A 14,515-nucleotide genomic window follows, 5' to 3' on the forward strand; every position below is an offset into this window, starting at 1 on the left:
CCCTTGCACTCACTTCTGTTCCGACTTTTCCCTTCCCTCCCTTCATCCCCTCCCCTAGATGGCAGACAGTCTTATATGTATTAAATATGTTATAGAAATTCTAGATACAATATATGTGTACAGAACTGTACCGTTCTCTTGTTGCACAAGAAGAATTGGATTCAGAAGGTAAAAATAACCTGGGAAGAAAAACAAAAATGCAAACAGTTCACACTTATTTTCCAATGTTCCTTCTATGGGTGTAGTTGATTCTGTCCATCATTGACCAATTGGACCACATTCTTTTTTTAAAAAATAAGTTTTTGTGTTTTTTTTCCATAATACATGCAAAGATAATTTTCAACATTCACCCTTTCCTCACATAGACCCTTATGTTCTATTTGACAGAGATCACTCTCAGATATAGATGAAAAGTTTTCCTGGCTAAGGATCAACTAAATACAGAAAGTAATTCTTACAGGAGAACTAATAGATGCTGATGAAATGCCATGAACATTCTATTGTGCTATTCAATGACCAGTGTACTAGACAGCACTCATTTAGAATATGGTGGTAGTCAGTACTCCATACCTCTCTCAGATTGGCTAAAATGACAGGAAAAGATAATGACAAATATTGAAGGGAATGTGGGAAAACTGGGACATTGTTGGTGGAGTTGTTAAATGATCCAACTATTCTGGAGAGCAATCTTGAACTATGCTTAAAGAGGTATAAAGCTGTGTATACATACTTTTTGATCCAGCAGGGATCAAAAATTTTCTCCCTCTTATCCCCTCCCATAGACCACAAGTAATCCAATATAGGCTAAACAAGTGCATTTCTTCTAAGTATATTTCCACCTTTATCATGCACAAGAAAAATCAGATCAAAAGGGGAAAAAATGAGAAAGAAAAAAAACAAGCAAGGAAACAGAAACAAAAAAGGTGAAAATACTAGATTGTGAATCCTGTAGTCGTCTCTCTGGATGCAGATGGCTCTCTCCATCACAAGTCTATTGGAATTGCTCTGAATCACCTCATTATTGAAAAGAGCCAAGTCCATCACAATTAATTATTGTGTAATCTATTGCTGTGTATAATGTTCTCTTGGTTCTACTCACTTCACTTAGCATATGTTCATGTAAGTCTTTCCAAGTCTCTCTGAAATCATCCTACTGATCATTTCTTGTTGAATATTAATATTCTATAACATTCATATACCACAATTTATTCAGCTATTCTCCAACTGATGGAAGTTTCCAGTTCCTTGCCACCTCAAAAAGTTATTATAAACATTTTTGCACATGTGGGTCCTTTTCCCTTTTTTGTCTTTAGGATACAGATCCAATAGTGGCACTGCTGGGTCAAGGGTATGCACAGTTTGATAGCCCTTTGGGCATAGTTCCATATTGCTCTCCATAATGATTGGATCATTTCATAGCTACACCAACAATGTATTAATGTCCCAGTTTTCCCATATCCCCTACAACATTTGATCTTTTCCTGCCATCTTAGCCAATCTGGGAGAGAATGCTGTCCAATGTATTGGTCATTTAATAGCACCAGATAATGTTTATGGCATCTTATCAGATAAGCACTTATTAATTCTCCTATAAGAGAGTTGCTTTCTATATTTAATTGATCCTTAGCCAAAAACCTTTTCAACTATATCTGAGAGTAAGCTCTGTCAAATCAGACACAGAGTCTGTATGAGGAAGTTAGGTGGAATAGGTGTGAGGAGCAGAGGTTAAAAAAAAAAAAAGAAGGCAAGAGGATGACAAAACAAAGTTAACCTATTTTAATATTCCCTAGAGCTATCCCGGCACTAGTGGAATCAAAGTTGCTGATGATAGAGCTATCACAATGAACATCCAAGCTCTTTCTAAGGCATTATAATTGAATGGGGCAAAAAGCCATGGTTCTTCTCTTTGCAAAGGAAATATCTTTTTCCTGACTCTTATTTTGAAATAATACACAAATGGAACTTCATGTAAATACTTAAGTTGTTTTTTTTTTTGTTTTGTTTTGTTTTTTTTTTTTACTAAAATGTTAGTACTTCTTATTGTAATAAAATCTGTTCCAAATGCTCTTTCCATTTTAGGAAGAGCGTCTCAGACGTGGAGATGATCTAAGGTTACAAATGGCCCTTGAAGAGAGTCGTAGAGACACTGTTAAAATTCCAAGAAAGAAAGAGGTAAAAATAACATGTTATAACAATACAATAATAATAATGCTTGCAAAATCTTTTTCATGCGTTCTCATTTTATCTTAACATTTATTTATCTAAGTTGCATGATTGTTTCCTAAAGTATCTTGATAGTGCATTGGGTTTTAGTAGAATTTCATTTTAGGTATTATGGTATTGTCTTCATTCAAAAAATTGTAAGCAAGTGTCATCTATTTTAATGGAGTTTGGAACTAGCAAAAGCTCTACTAACATGGGGAAATAGGGTTGGTTTGGGGAAGATTATTTTTGTTTTGTTTTATTTGGTCTTTTGCTTATTTTTTGTGGGGTTTTTTTGGTTTGTTTAATCTAAAAACATTGCTTCCTTTCCCCTATAGCATAATACTCTGTTGGATTTGATGGATGCCCTACCCAATTCAGCTGCTGCTCCCCAGAAGGAAGAACCATGGGGAACAACATCATCAACTGCAACTAATCAGACTGACCCCTGGGGAGGAACTGCAACTACATCAACTACTTCTGATCCTTGGCAATCATTTGGTAAAAAAGATCTTTAATTATATTTGTTAATTGTACAGTGAAAAGGGCTTGGGTTTTTAGCTCTTATTTTTTATTTGTCTTGGTTTGTTTATGATTTCTTAGTGGTTCATAATTAGTGTTTTAGGAATGATCTGATCACTTACTTTGAAATTAAAAAAAAAAAACTAATGATATTTACTGCAATTTTCAATACTTATTTTTTTACATTTTTAATGGTCTTTTAGTTATTTGTGTACCATAGATAAAAGAAAGTGATGGCTTAGTCTATAATTCTTTTCCATTGCTTCCATCCTGTCTTATCTGTCTCAACTGTTTAGATAAATTTAGATAAATAAATTGTAATAGTAATAGGCATCTGAATCATTGCTGTGGTTTGCTGAAAATCATGTACTTAACATTACTACTAATGAGTAGAGACATATTTGCTCTAATTTTTCCTTATTGTTAAAAGCAATATTCAGTCAGTTTAATTAGTTTTAAAAGTTATGTTTAAGATCTGGTTTGGAAACAATATAGTGTGTGTGTGTGTGTGTGTGTGTGTGTGTGTGTGTGTGTGTGTGTGTGTGTGTGTGTATGTGTGAAGCATTTAGGGTAAATGACTTTCCCAGGGTCACACAACTATTAAGTATTAAATATCTGAGGTTAAAGTTGAACTTAGGTTCTCTTGATTTCAGGGCCATTGTTTTATCTACTGTTACATCTAGATGCCCTATTGTGTATTTTTAGACATCAAATATAGTATCCTGGAACTTTATAAAGGTAAACATTTGTAGTATTTTCTTTATAAGCTGTATAGTTCTTAGCAACAGCATTTTATTCACCTTTATCTTTGATAATTATTATCATCATAAGACTTGCTTCTCATTCACTATAGAAATTATATTACCTAATTTTCCTATTTCAGATAAGAAAAAAGTTTCTTTCTTACAAGAAAGATGGTTTCCTCATGGTAAGATGGTTATACTAAGCCCCAAGAATGTAGAACACATAGTTAGTTGAATTCTTTAATTCCTTCTTTTCACAGGTATTCTCTTGGACTCAGAGCTAATCTAAGACCTGTATTTTTTGTTGTTGTTGTTATTTTTGTTTTTTTTAACATAACCTTTGTGTATAAATTTTTACATTTTACTAGAATGATTACCCAGGATTTATACAAAGCATTATACAGTTAGTTGTATTATACTTAGGTATTAATGGCAGTATCATGAAATTATTAGCTATGTTTTTGATCTACCCTGAAATAAAAGAAGTATCTTTTCTTTCAAGTGGCCTTTCAACCTGAATGCTATTATTCTGTTTTAAACATGAAAAATGATTTTTTGTTGTTGTGGTTGACAGAGTGCATCATGAATCTTAAATATTTTTTTAAAAAGATGACTAAATAGTTTGTAAACAAACATTGAAGCAAAAAGAGGTGGGAAATCACTACATACACACCAGCATAGGTACATCAAGAAGATATGATAACCTAACCTTGTTTCCCCTTTTGATAATAGTTATTGGACTCGACCAGTCAGTAAACATAATTTGGAAAATTTTTGAAAAGACATTTATGTTGTATCTACCAGTACTAAGTATTATCTTATTTATCTTCAGAATAATTTTGCAAAGTAGGTGCTACTATTATTCTTATTTTACAGTTGAGAAAATGGAGACAAACAGATTAAGGTATTTGCTCTGGATCAGAGCTAATAAGGCCAAATTTGAACTCAGGTCTTCCTGACCTCATGCTCAGTGTTCTCTCTACTGAGCCATCAGAACTTTCTGAATAAATTAGATTTTACTTTCCACAAAATACATGACTAAATTTCTCATGAAGTCCTTATGGATGCAATAAAAAAATTATGAACATTGTTCATTTTGCTAATTCAACAGCCGTACTCAGGTATTAATGGTCATTGTCAACTTTTAGGTGTTATCAAACCAACAAACATTTATTAAGTAGTCTTTATGTACTAGACACTGATTTAAGTGCTGAGAATACTGAAGAAGGCAAAACAAAAAAAAACAAAAGAAAATCCAGTTCCTGGTCTCAAGAGCTCACACACTAATAAGGAAGACAACACATATGTAATGGTACAAATAAAAAAAAAATATATATATATATATACATATGTATATACACACAAGATAACTTAAAGATAATCAAAGAGAAGACACTAAGTTTCAGGAGGATGAGAAAAGATTTCTTGGAGAAGATAGGATTTAGCAAAACCTGGAAGAAGCCAGAAGATGGTAAAGGAGGAGAGTTCCAGGAAGGGGAGCAGCCAATATAAATACCTAGAATTGAGAAAATGATGTGCTAGAAGCCAGAAGGCCATTGTCACTGAATCAAAAATTTTGTGGGAGGGGGGCGGTGTATAGGGGGAAGGAGTAGGGTCTAAGAAGACTGGAGAAATGGGAAGGGGCAAAGCTATTAAGGGATTTAAAAGCCAAATACAAGACTTTATCTTTGTTCCTAGAAATGATAGAAATTTCTCTAATGACACAACATAAAATTTTGTCTTTTATCCTGAACTGTTGAACATTTTTATTACAAACTTGGATAAAGATCTAGAAAGCCAAAAGTCATATTTGCAAATAATATCTTGTCAATCTAAGACTAACTAACAAACTAACAAAAACTAACAAAATAAAATTTTATAAAGATTACTATAAAGCTGCAAAACAGTAATAATGTAAAGGAAAAACAATAGCACAAGTAAAATACAGATTGAGAGAAACACTCATATGATAATTCATATAAAAAAGATCTGGGGAATTTAGTTGACTCCAAGTTCATTATGAAATCAGTAGTATCCTATGACTGCTAATAAAATTTACGCAATTTGGTATATGTGTAATACAAAAAACATTGCACAAGTAGTTGCAATACCTGAGTTAAAGTCCCAGCAACATCTGTTAGTAACCATTTGGGTAGTTACTCAATGTCTCTGAACCTCAATTTCCTCATGTATATAATAAAAATTAAAATATCACAAGAAAGAACTATTAACAGAACTATTTAATCACAGATTGAACTGCCTTACAAAATAGCTCCCTTCATGTCAGTAGAAATGTCCAGAAAAAATTAAATGTCCTTCCATCAGGTATGGTGAGCAGGAAAGTCATACATAGGGGAAATATTAAATAATTGCTCTTAAGCACCAAAATTCTGTGATTTCATTAAATTGCATTTGTATCTTCAGAAAGCACCAGTTTTCTTAGGAGTTTGTACCTAAGGGGGCAGAATTTCTTTAACTTACTCTTTTCTTTGCCTCAGGGAAAAAAAAACAAACAAACAAAAAAACAAACCCAGAAATTAGAGCTTTGAAGGAAGAAATCAGTCAGTGTAACAGGAAGATGGATAATTTAAGGACAGACATTAGCCAAAATAATAGATTCTTAGGAGTGAGGAGGGGAGGAAAGAATTGACAGAATAAAAATACAAAAGGCAAAAAGAAAATTAATTGAACAAAATTAGTGGCATTCTGGAAAGATGGCCTGTGGCAGTCAAAAGACTGCCCTAGGAGGGAGGCCTATAGAAAAAGTCTATATGGTATAAGGGTTAGAATTTTGAATCTTGAATCATAAGACCTGAGCAGTAAATTTTTCAGAATTTTGTTTTTCTTATCTGTACAAGAGGGATAATAACACTTGTGTTTCCTACCTCATATAGCTATTGTGAGAAAAGTACTTTGTAAAACCTTAAAACATTATATAACTAGAAGTTATTATTAGTTACTATGTCTATTGTTATGATCCTAATTACTTCCCTATCCCACCAAATGAAGAAGTCTAGAAAAGCTCAAAAAATTCTGCTAGAGAAGGTAAATCACTCTGACAGTATTGAAGTCTCCTAACTTTTTCCTGATAAGGGAGAGGCTGAATATTACTAATTTCCAATTCCTGGAAGTCTTTCTTTACTAATATGAAATGATTAGGCATCAGTTTAAGCTCACTCCCTTGTCTGGGTGGTCTGGTACTGCTTAGACTCAGATAAGAACTCTTTTTTTAAAAATTTAAGAAAGGATATCCCATCTCTCACAGGAATTCACTTGGGTTCCACCAGAGGGCCTAGGACAGATACTTTAAATTAAAAATACACTAAGACTTCAGAGTTTACAGCTGACATCATAGACGCATGTACTTAGCGAGAATAATGTACCCAGTTTATCGTATACTTTGCATAGTACAGAGTAATTTTAACATTTACTTAATCTTGAGTATCTTCATAAAATTCCATCCTCAATTCTTTTCAGTTTTACAAAATATATAACAATTTATATTTTACAAATTGTAAAATTACATTTTAAAGCTCTCATTTGAGCATTTTATCAAGTAAGCACTCATTAACCAATTACTGTGTGCCAGCTATTGAGCTAGAGATAGACAAAACTAAAACAATGTCTGAAAGGAGCTTACGTTCTTTTGGGATAATCAGGTGTGCATTTAAATAAACACAAAGTAAAGAGATAAGAGTCACAGGATTTTAGTTGAAAAGGACTTCAGTAGCCACCTACTTTAACCTATACCCAAGAGGAATCTCTCAGTATAACATAGCTAAAGATCAGTCATTCAGCCTTTACCTGAAGATTTCTTTTGAAAAGAAAACTACCATCTCCTGAAGTAGTCTATTCCACATTTCTTATTAGGAGATTTTCATGACATCAAGCCTAAATTTGTTTCTTTATAGTTTTTATCCACTACTACTTGCATCTGTCCTCTTGGTCCAAAGAGAACAAGTCTGACAACCCCCTATGATTTCAGATACACAAAGACAGTAGTCATAGTGGTATACTTAAAGCTAAGGTTGTTGCCCTCTTCAGTGTACTTTTCCAGCCTATCATTGTTCTTAAACTGTGGCTTTCTGTCTTTGGATATTCTCATTATCATTTATTTCCATTATTACAGATGGAGAGACTTAAGACCCAGGCAGAGAGGCTACTTTCCCATGGTCACATAACAAGTAATAGCACACCAGTACCCAGTGTGCATTTCACTATGCCAAACTGCTTCTGAATTTTAATTAATTAAGGTTATGCAAGTTGTGGAATTTTAGGACTAATTTTAAAATCTTATTTTTTTAAATGGGACAATACATCAAAGCCTTAAAGTAGTAAAAATCATCAAAGTTAGTTGTCATAACACTTCCCAACTTCATTAATAACACATAATAATCTTTTGTACCCTCTTATCAGTTATGTTAAGTGACCTAAGAGTTGTGATGTTGGATTTCTGAGTCTAAATGATGACAAATTCCACCACTGAGCTTTTTTTTTTTTTTTTTTTTTTTTTTTTTAGCGCTCTTCATTTCTCTGTGGTACAATAAATTTTAAAGATTAGTGGGATTCTTCTTCCTAAATGATTTTAGTTGTACTATGCTGTCTTTTCTCTCTATTCATGAAAGAACAAAAGATGTTTTGAAAGCTACCATTTGTGACAAGGAATATCATTAGCATTTTTTTGTATTACATCATTGAAGATAACTTAGCTCAAATGCAATTGAAAGAAATTTTAAGGATTGGAATAAGGGAAGTCAGAGTCAGCCGGGGTCATTGTGGCATTTCCTTTTCTATTCTGGAAATGCAAAACCGCCAGCTGTTAAGTGAGCTAACAACATAGTGATTCAGAAGGTCCTTTGGTGAGTTCCGGTCGTCCTTCCTGTTGAAGAAAACACATGAATTTCTTCCCATTTCTCATCTGTCCCCTCCCCCTTGCCTGACCATCCTGTTTCAAGAAAAGAGCACAGAGGGCCATTTTCAGCCTAGTGTGCAGCAGGTGGTCCTATTTTCTCGTTAATGACCTCTTGCACTGATTCACATTCTTTTGACTTACTGCTTCCTGTAAGTTTCTCCTGCTTTTAACATTCTCTCTTTCTCATTCCCTTCTTTGGCTTCACAAATATATAATTGTAAAGATAATAGATGGGGCAAAAGGAGATGCAAAAGAGAAAAAAACAAATTCTCTTATGAATAGATTACTGCTGATTTTGGAGAATTGTTTGGTTGTTTTGTCCAGACTAAAGGTTCATCCTTAGAGAAAACTCCCACTCTGTGGAAACTTGCTTTCTCTACAGTAATGTACATTGGAAATCAATTGTAATTTAAGGAAAAGTATAAAAAAGAGTTGTCTGGGACATTGTGAGATTAAGTGATATGACTGATAGTGATATACCTGTATTATATCTGTAGTAGGCAGAACTTTATCCCAAGATTCTCCTGGTTCGATTGAAGGGAGCCCCGAAACTCTAAAACTTCTTGAAGGAGAGATTCTCCTTGGACCCTGCCTCTGTGGGACCCCATTCAAGGGAAACAAGATAAACATCTTCATTCTGTTATCTAGGTGGGACTAGTTGAGTCAGAAGTTGGAGATCCCAACCCTATCCAATTAAAGATTTTCTATTCAATTCCAGCTCAAACTCCACCCACCAGCCTCATAGGGAGGAGGAGCAGGCCTCAGCTTGTAGCCAAAGGATTCTATTATAAAAAACAGCAATTTTAAACCCAATCCTTGCAGAGGAGCTAATATACCATGCCAAGGAAACTCTCTTCCTGGCATATTAGAATACTCTGCCTGCTGGGATGATATTCTCTATCAGCATACCCTCTCTTTATCCTCAATTATTTCCCTAACGAGACTTTATATCTCTCTGTCAGGACTTTGCCACTAAGGAATTCAGCCTTTCTATTCATGCATAGCAAAGGCTGACTTCCAAATGCCTATAATAAACTTCTTTTTATCAGTCTAGCTTTTCGGGTTTGTAAATTCCTTTATGAGGGACCTCTGCACCACCAGAAGGGGGGGTTCCCAAAACTCCCTACCCATGTGCTGAATCCCAAGGGAATTAGGGTAGTCAAACTTTTTCATTTGGTTCCCTGAAACCTGAACCTGCCACTAACCTCATTATTTAACTCCCTGACCACCAGAAACCCTAATCTCATTTTGGTTCCCTGAATCTAATCTCATCATTTGGTTCCTTGACCAAAGGGAACCCCAAAATATAGATCTCATCACTATGACCAACTTTATCCACTGTACCATGTTGCGCCTCACCACCAAATAGTATGATTGAATATAATTTGCTATTTCTAACTTTGGTTCTATCCTCATTTACTTTTCCTCAGTAAATATTGTGTGTGTGTGTGTGTGTGTGTGTGTGTGTGTGTGTGTGTGTGTGTGTGTGTGTGTGTGTGTGTGTGTGTGTAAGCTGACTTCTGCAGAAGATACAAAAGCAGATCATTTTGCCATTCTCAGCCTTTGGAATTCAGAGACTGCCTAAAAAAATCATTTCATACTTTTCTAGCACCCATATTTTCAGCTACTTAAATCACCTGAAACTCAGCAATGAACCTGAAGTTAATGGGTGTTTGGGGAAGCTTGTCGCAAACCCTGGGGGAGAGATGTGGACTCAAATTCCAGCCAAAATTAATGAAAATCATTTAAGTTCTGAGGATATAATACGGAAGTATATAAAGGAGTGAGAATTGAAAGAGGCATTTTTTGAGGAAGTTATAAAGCCTCTGTACTTCGTTTTTATTGCTTGTAAAATCAAGCTTAATTGGATTTTCATAAGTTTGGTTATTCATGTTTTACCCAGCAACCTTAGATTACAAGAGGTTAAAAAGGATAGATGAGATTGGGTGTTTGTGCATAATATTAGCCAAAAATTTTTGTGTGTTATCTTTAAGATTCATCTTACAGTTTGCAGAATGTAACATTTTATTTCATTTGATCTTCTCTGTAACCTTGTTGTAAGGTAGTTGGTTGTTGTCCCATTTTACAAATGATATTAGGGCGAGAGGCTTATGTAATTTGTCCAGGTCATAGTCTTAGTGACTCAGTTGGTAAGCATTAAGTATCTGTTTTGTGCCAGGTACTGTGTTTAGCACTGGGAATAGGAAAAAAAAAAAAAAAAAAAGAAAAAAAAAAGGCAGAATTCATTCCTGTCCTCAAGGTGCTCATTATCTAATGGGAGAGACAAGAAAAAGGTACAGGTTAAGGAAGAGTTAGTTAACCGAGAGACTGTTTACACTTCAGAAGTGTGTGGCTCAGAATTGTGAGGGGGTCACCATTTAATTAAAAAGCTGGAGAGAGGTCTTAAGAGCAAAACAAAAGTTTATTGTACGTTCTTGCAAGAAGCGGGCATTCCTCCCAGCGAGCAAGCAATCGAAAGGAGGAGGCACCTTTTGGGATACTTTTACACTTCAAATAGTCCCTAACTTAAATACCCTTCCCACTACTGACCATCTTCCTCATTGGTTGAGGATCTTAACATTCTAAACTCGAGAACTACCCAAGAAATTGAACTTGACCAATAAGTACATAGTTGCCCGTATTTGATTGAAGTAGCAAGAAAATGATGTCATGGGAGTATAGCAGGAAAGGAATTTAGGTATGTCCTTGAGTCAATGCTCAAGCACCTTCAGGCCTACTCCAACTCTGAAGCAGATGAAGCCTTACTTGATTTTCACAACTGTCTTAAGAGATTTCACCTCATCTCATTCAGAAGGACTGAAGAAGATTGGACTTTAGTTGGAACTTAAGGGAGCCAGTGAGTTTGATAGTTAGATGGAAGAGAGAGTGTTTAGGCATGGAGGACAGCTAGAGGGACTGCCTGAAGCTGAGAAATGGAGTAGGTTGGGTGTAGAATAGCCAAGAGACAGCATCGCTGGATCAAAGATGCATTGGGAAGTAAGATATAAGAAGACTGGAAAGAAGGCAGTTAAGTGTCTTGAGATGGGTTTTAAAACAGTTGCTGATTCCCAAGTCCAGCACTATTACTTACCTTGTCACCTTATAGAAGCACTTTAAGAATTACTACACAGGAAATTGTATAGAAAAATAGACCCGCTGAAAGTATCATTTGACTGAAGCTCAGAGAAGAGATGACTTAACCAAAATCATATGGTAGTAGCTCAAAATGTCAAACTTATGCTGAGTTCAGCTGGTGGGAAGGGGGCCACATCCTTCCAGAACCATGCACTATGCCCATCTGCTGGTTGTCAAACTTCACCTCTCTCAGCCTCATTTACATTATCTGTAAAATGGGCAGGATCTGGGAAGCCACCAGGCCTACCCATGCTTCTTTGAACTTAGAAGCATGCTTGTTATAAGCAAAGCATAAGTGTAAGCTACTCACTTCTCTTTCCTTAAACCTCAGTTTCTTCTGTAACTTGGAGAGAATCCCTAAAGTGGATTTCAATTCTGAATCCTATAATCCTAGCCTTGTTTTATCTCCCAGGGGGTATGGATGGAGGTGTAGTGAAAATGTAAGGAGTAAGTAAAACTCTCAAGTACTTTACACTTTATTTCCAGCCATGCAAAGCTAGTATGTATGTGTGTATGTCTGTGTTCCTTCATCCTTCTCTAACTGAAATGGAGCATATTATTTGGAGAAAAGTTCCTTAGACTTCACCAGACTGACAAAAAGGATGAAGAAATCCTGATCTGTGCTAACTTCCCTTTTAAAAGTGAGAAAACAAATTTAGGAGTAATTTGCTCGAGGCTATCCTGTGAATTAGTGGCAGGACTGGGAAATCAATCCAGATTTGAATCTCTTGTCAGGTGTTTTTGTTAAAAGTTCTTACCTAGTGTCCAGTTGGACTTGATGGATTTCTTAATCTGTCCCAAGTATACTGCCAGATAAATCCTCCTTAAGTAGAACTTTAATTTAGAAATCACCTTGCTTGACCAAAGTATATTAATTATATAATTCATGGTTAGGTGGATTCATGATCTTAATCTATGTGAGTATTGCCTCTTTCCCATAATTCCATTTAACTTTTTATAGTGTGCTTTTTCTAGGATTTTTAACATGTAAATGTTGATTGCAGAAACTTAGGCTACCCTTCTTTTATCTTTGACTCTTCCTATGTAAAATCACATCTAGAGCTGGAAGGGACCTTAGAGATCATTTAATTCAAGTTCCTCATATTAAAGATGAGGAAACTGGGAGCCAATTAGTCATCATTGGAGGGGAATTTGAACCCAGGTCCTTACATTCCAGAGTCATTTTAACATATGGTTAAGACTTGAAACCTCCCTCTAAATTAACATCAGATCATAAATGTATGCTCTCTGGATCTAATCATTAAACTAGTTTCAAATCTGCCTATCTGTATATCACCTAGAATATATAATTCAATCCAGAGTTATCTAATTCAGCCTCAGTGCTGTAAACCATATTAAATGTATTTGGGAAATGTTAAATAAAATAAATAAAAATACAATATAGATAATTTTTAAAAAGAAAAAAAAAAAACATTTGAACCAATTCTTCCTTGCTCCATGTCCAGTGTTCTTTCCAGCGCACCATATTGTGGACATAAGTGCTAAAAATGAAGGAAGGAGGGGATTAAAAAAACTGGAATGACCAGTAGTAGTATATTGTAAGGTAAGTCTTGAATATTGAAATTATACCCCAGTGACTAGCAATTGGAAGGCAAATCTCTAAGCATTAAAATTATGAAATTCAAGAGTTCCTAGTTATATAATCTTTTCCATTACATAAGATTAGGTTCATTTGGTCTTGAAATTAAACATTTCTTTAGATTTGTTATAGTAGTTGGAATGTGACAAATTTGCCTCAAGGCCAGAAAGATCTGGGTTCTAATCTCACCTCCAGTAGGTACTCTCCATAAGACCCTAAGGCAGATCAGTTCTGAGTGCCCCCTAATTTGTAAGATTAACGTGTAAGTAAATACAGATCAGTATTGATAGCTGCTTCCTATTTCAATGAAATCAAAGATCCAACAACAACAACAAAATCTTGGTTAAGCTCAAACATGTTTAAGGATTTCTGTGCTATGTAGAAAGTTGTACTAGATGACTTCTAAGGGTCCTTTCCAACTTTTGAGATTTTATGATTCTCTGGAGAGAAATTCTGAGGCTGATATAGGGAAATGTGGCTTTATTCTTTGTTTAGGAAAACATTTTATTGAATAAAGAATTCCAGAGAGTATTTAAGTCTGGGCTCTATGAATCCAAGGAAAACTTAATATGAAGTTTCTTACTTAGCATATTGAAATTGAAAAGTGAGTTTTAAACTTCATGACCAACAGCTAAGGAAACTTAATGAAACTACTTTTCCTAGGTCACAAAGCAAATCAATGATGAGTTGAAATTAAAATCCAAGTTTCCACCTAATTACTCCAGTACTCTGTCAGTTATATCATTGTACTTTTTGTTTGACATTTATTTAAATAGTACATTTAAAATATAGTAAATAGGCTCAAATAGATTTTATGGTATGGAATTGTGGTTTTAAGAATTCTGAAACTCTGAACATTTTTGGTTTTGTTTTTATTGTACCAGAGGGAATTGGAAAAAATTCTTGACCTTGAAAGACAATAATATTTCTGAAGGGAGGGCTCTGGAAGAACCAGATGGAAAGATTTTAAAGAATTTAGAAGAGTTTCAAAAGATATAATAAAGCAGAAAAGCATCAAAGATAAAACTACTATTTCTTTTTGCTTATGAGGATAAATAGGATTTTATAGTAAGAGTAAAGGGAACTAAACTTAAAGATTGCATAGGTATTTAAAATTTTTTTAAGGATGTATTTTTGATGCAGGAAATAAGTGAAATATATTTTTGGTTCATTTTTAAGCCAAGGAAGTGTTTCTCTGCTAGCCCATTTCTAATTCCTATGTGATATTTTCTTTTACTTATAGATTGGTACAAGTATGCCAGAAGTGGCAAAAATGGGCAAAATCACAAGTGAACATTTGCCTTTGAACTTTAATTACACTCAGGCCACCTTTCTTCCTTCTGCTTTTTCCTCTCCACCATGAATACATATTTATTCCTTGTCCTATTTTTGCTTTCAGCT

General features: G+C 34.7%; 1 protein-coding gene across 5 annotated transcripts in view; it reads left to right on the forward strand.

Annotated features, from left to right (window-relative positions):
- Positions 1 to 14,515, forward strand: part of EPN2 (epsin 2) — an 84,352-nt gene that overhangs the window by 54,482 nt on the left and 15,355 nt on the right. For all 5 annotated transcript variants that reach the window (XM_074281713.1, XM_074281715.1, XM_074281717.1 and 2 more), the window contains 2 exons: positions 2,080 to 2,172; positions 2,541 to 2,703. In XM_074281713.1, coding sequence (XP_074137814.1) covers positions 2,080 to 2,172; positions 2,541 to 2,703 — 256 coding nt within the window. The remainder of the gene's footprint in view (positions 1 to 2,079; positions 2,173 to 2,540; positions 2,704 to 14,515) is intronic.

This window comes from Sminthopsis crassicaudata, chromosome 1 (genome assembly GCF_048593235.1).
Source record: "Sminthopsis crassicaudata isolate SCR6 chromosome 1, ASM4859323v1, whole genome shotgun sequence".
NCBI lineage: Eukaryota > Metazoa > Chordata > Mammalia > Dasyuromorphia > Dasyuridae > Sminthopsis > Sminthopsis crassicaudata.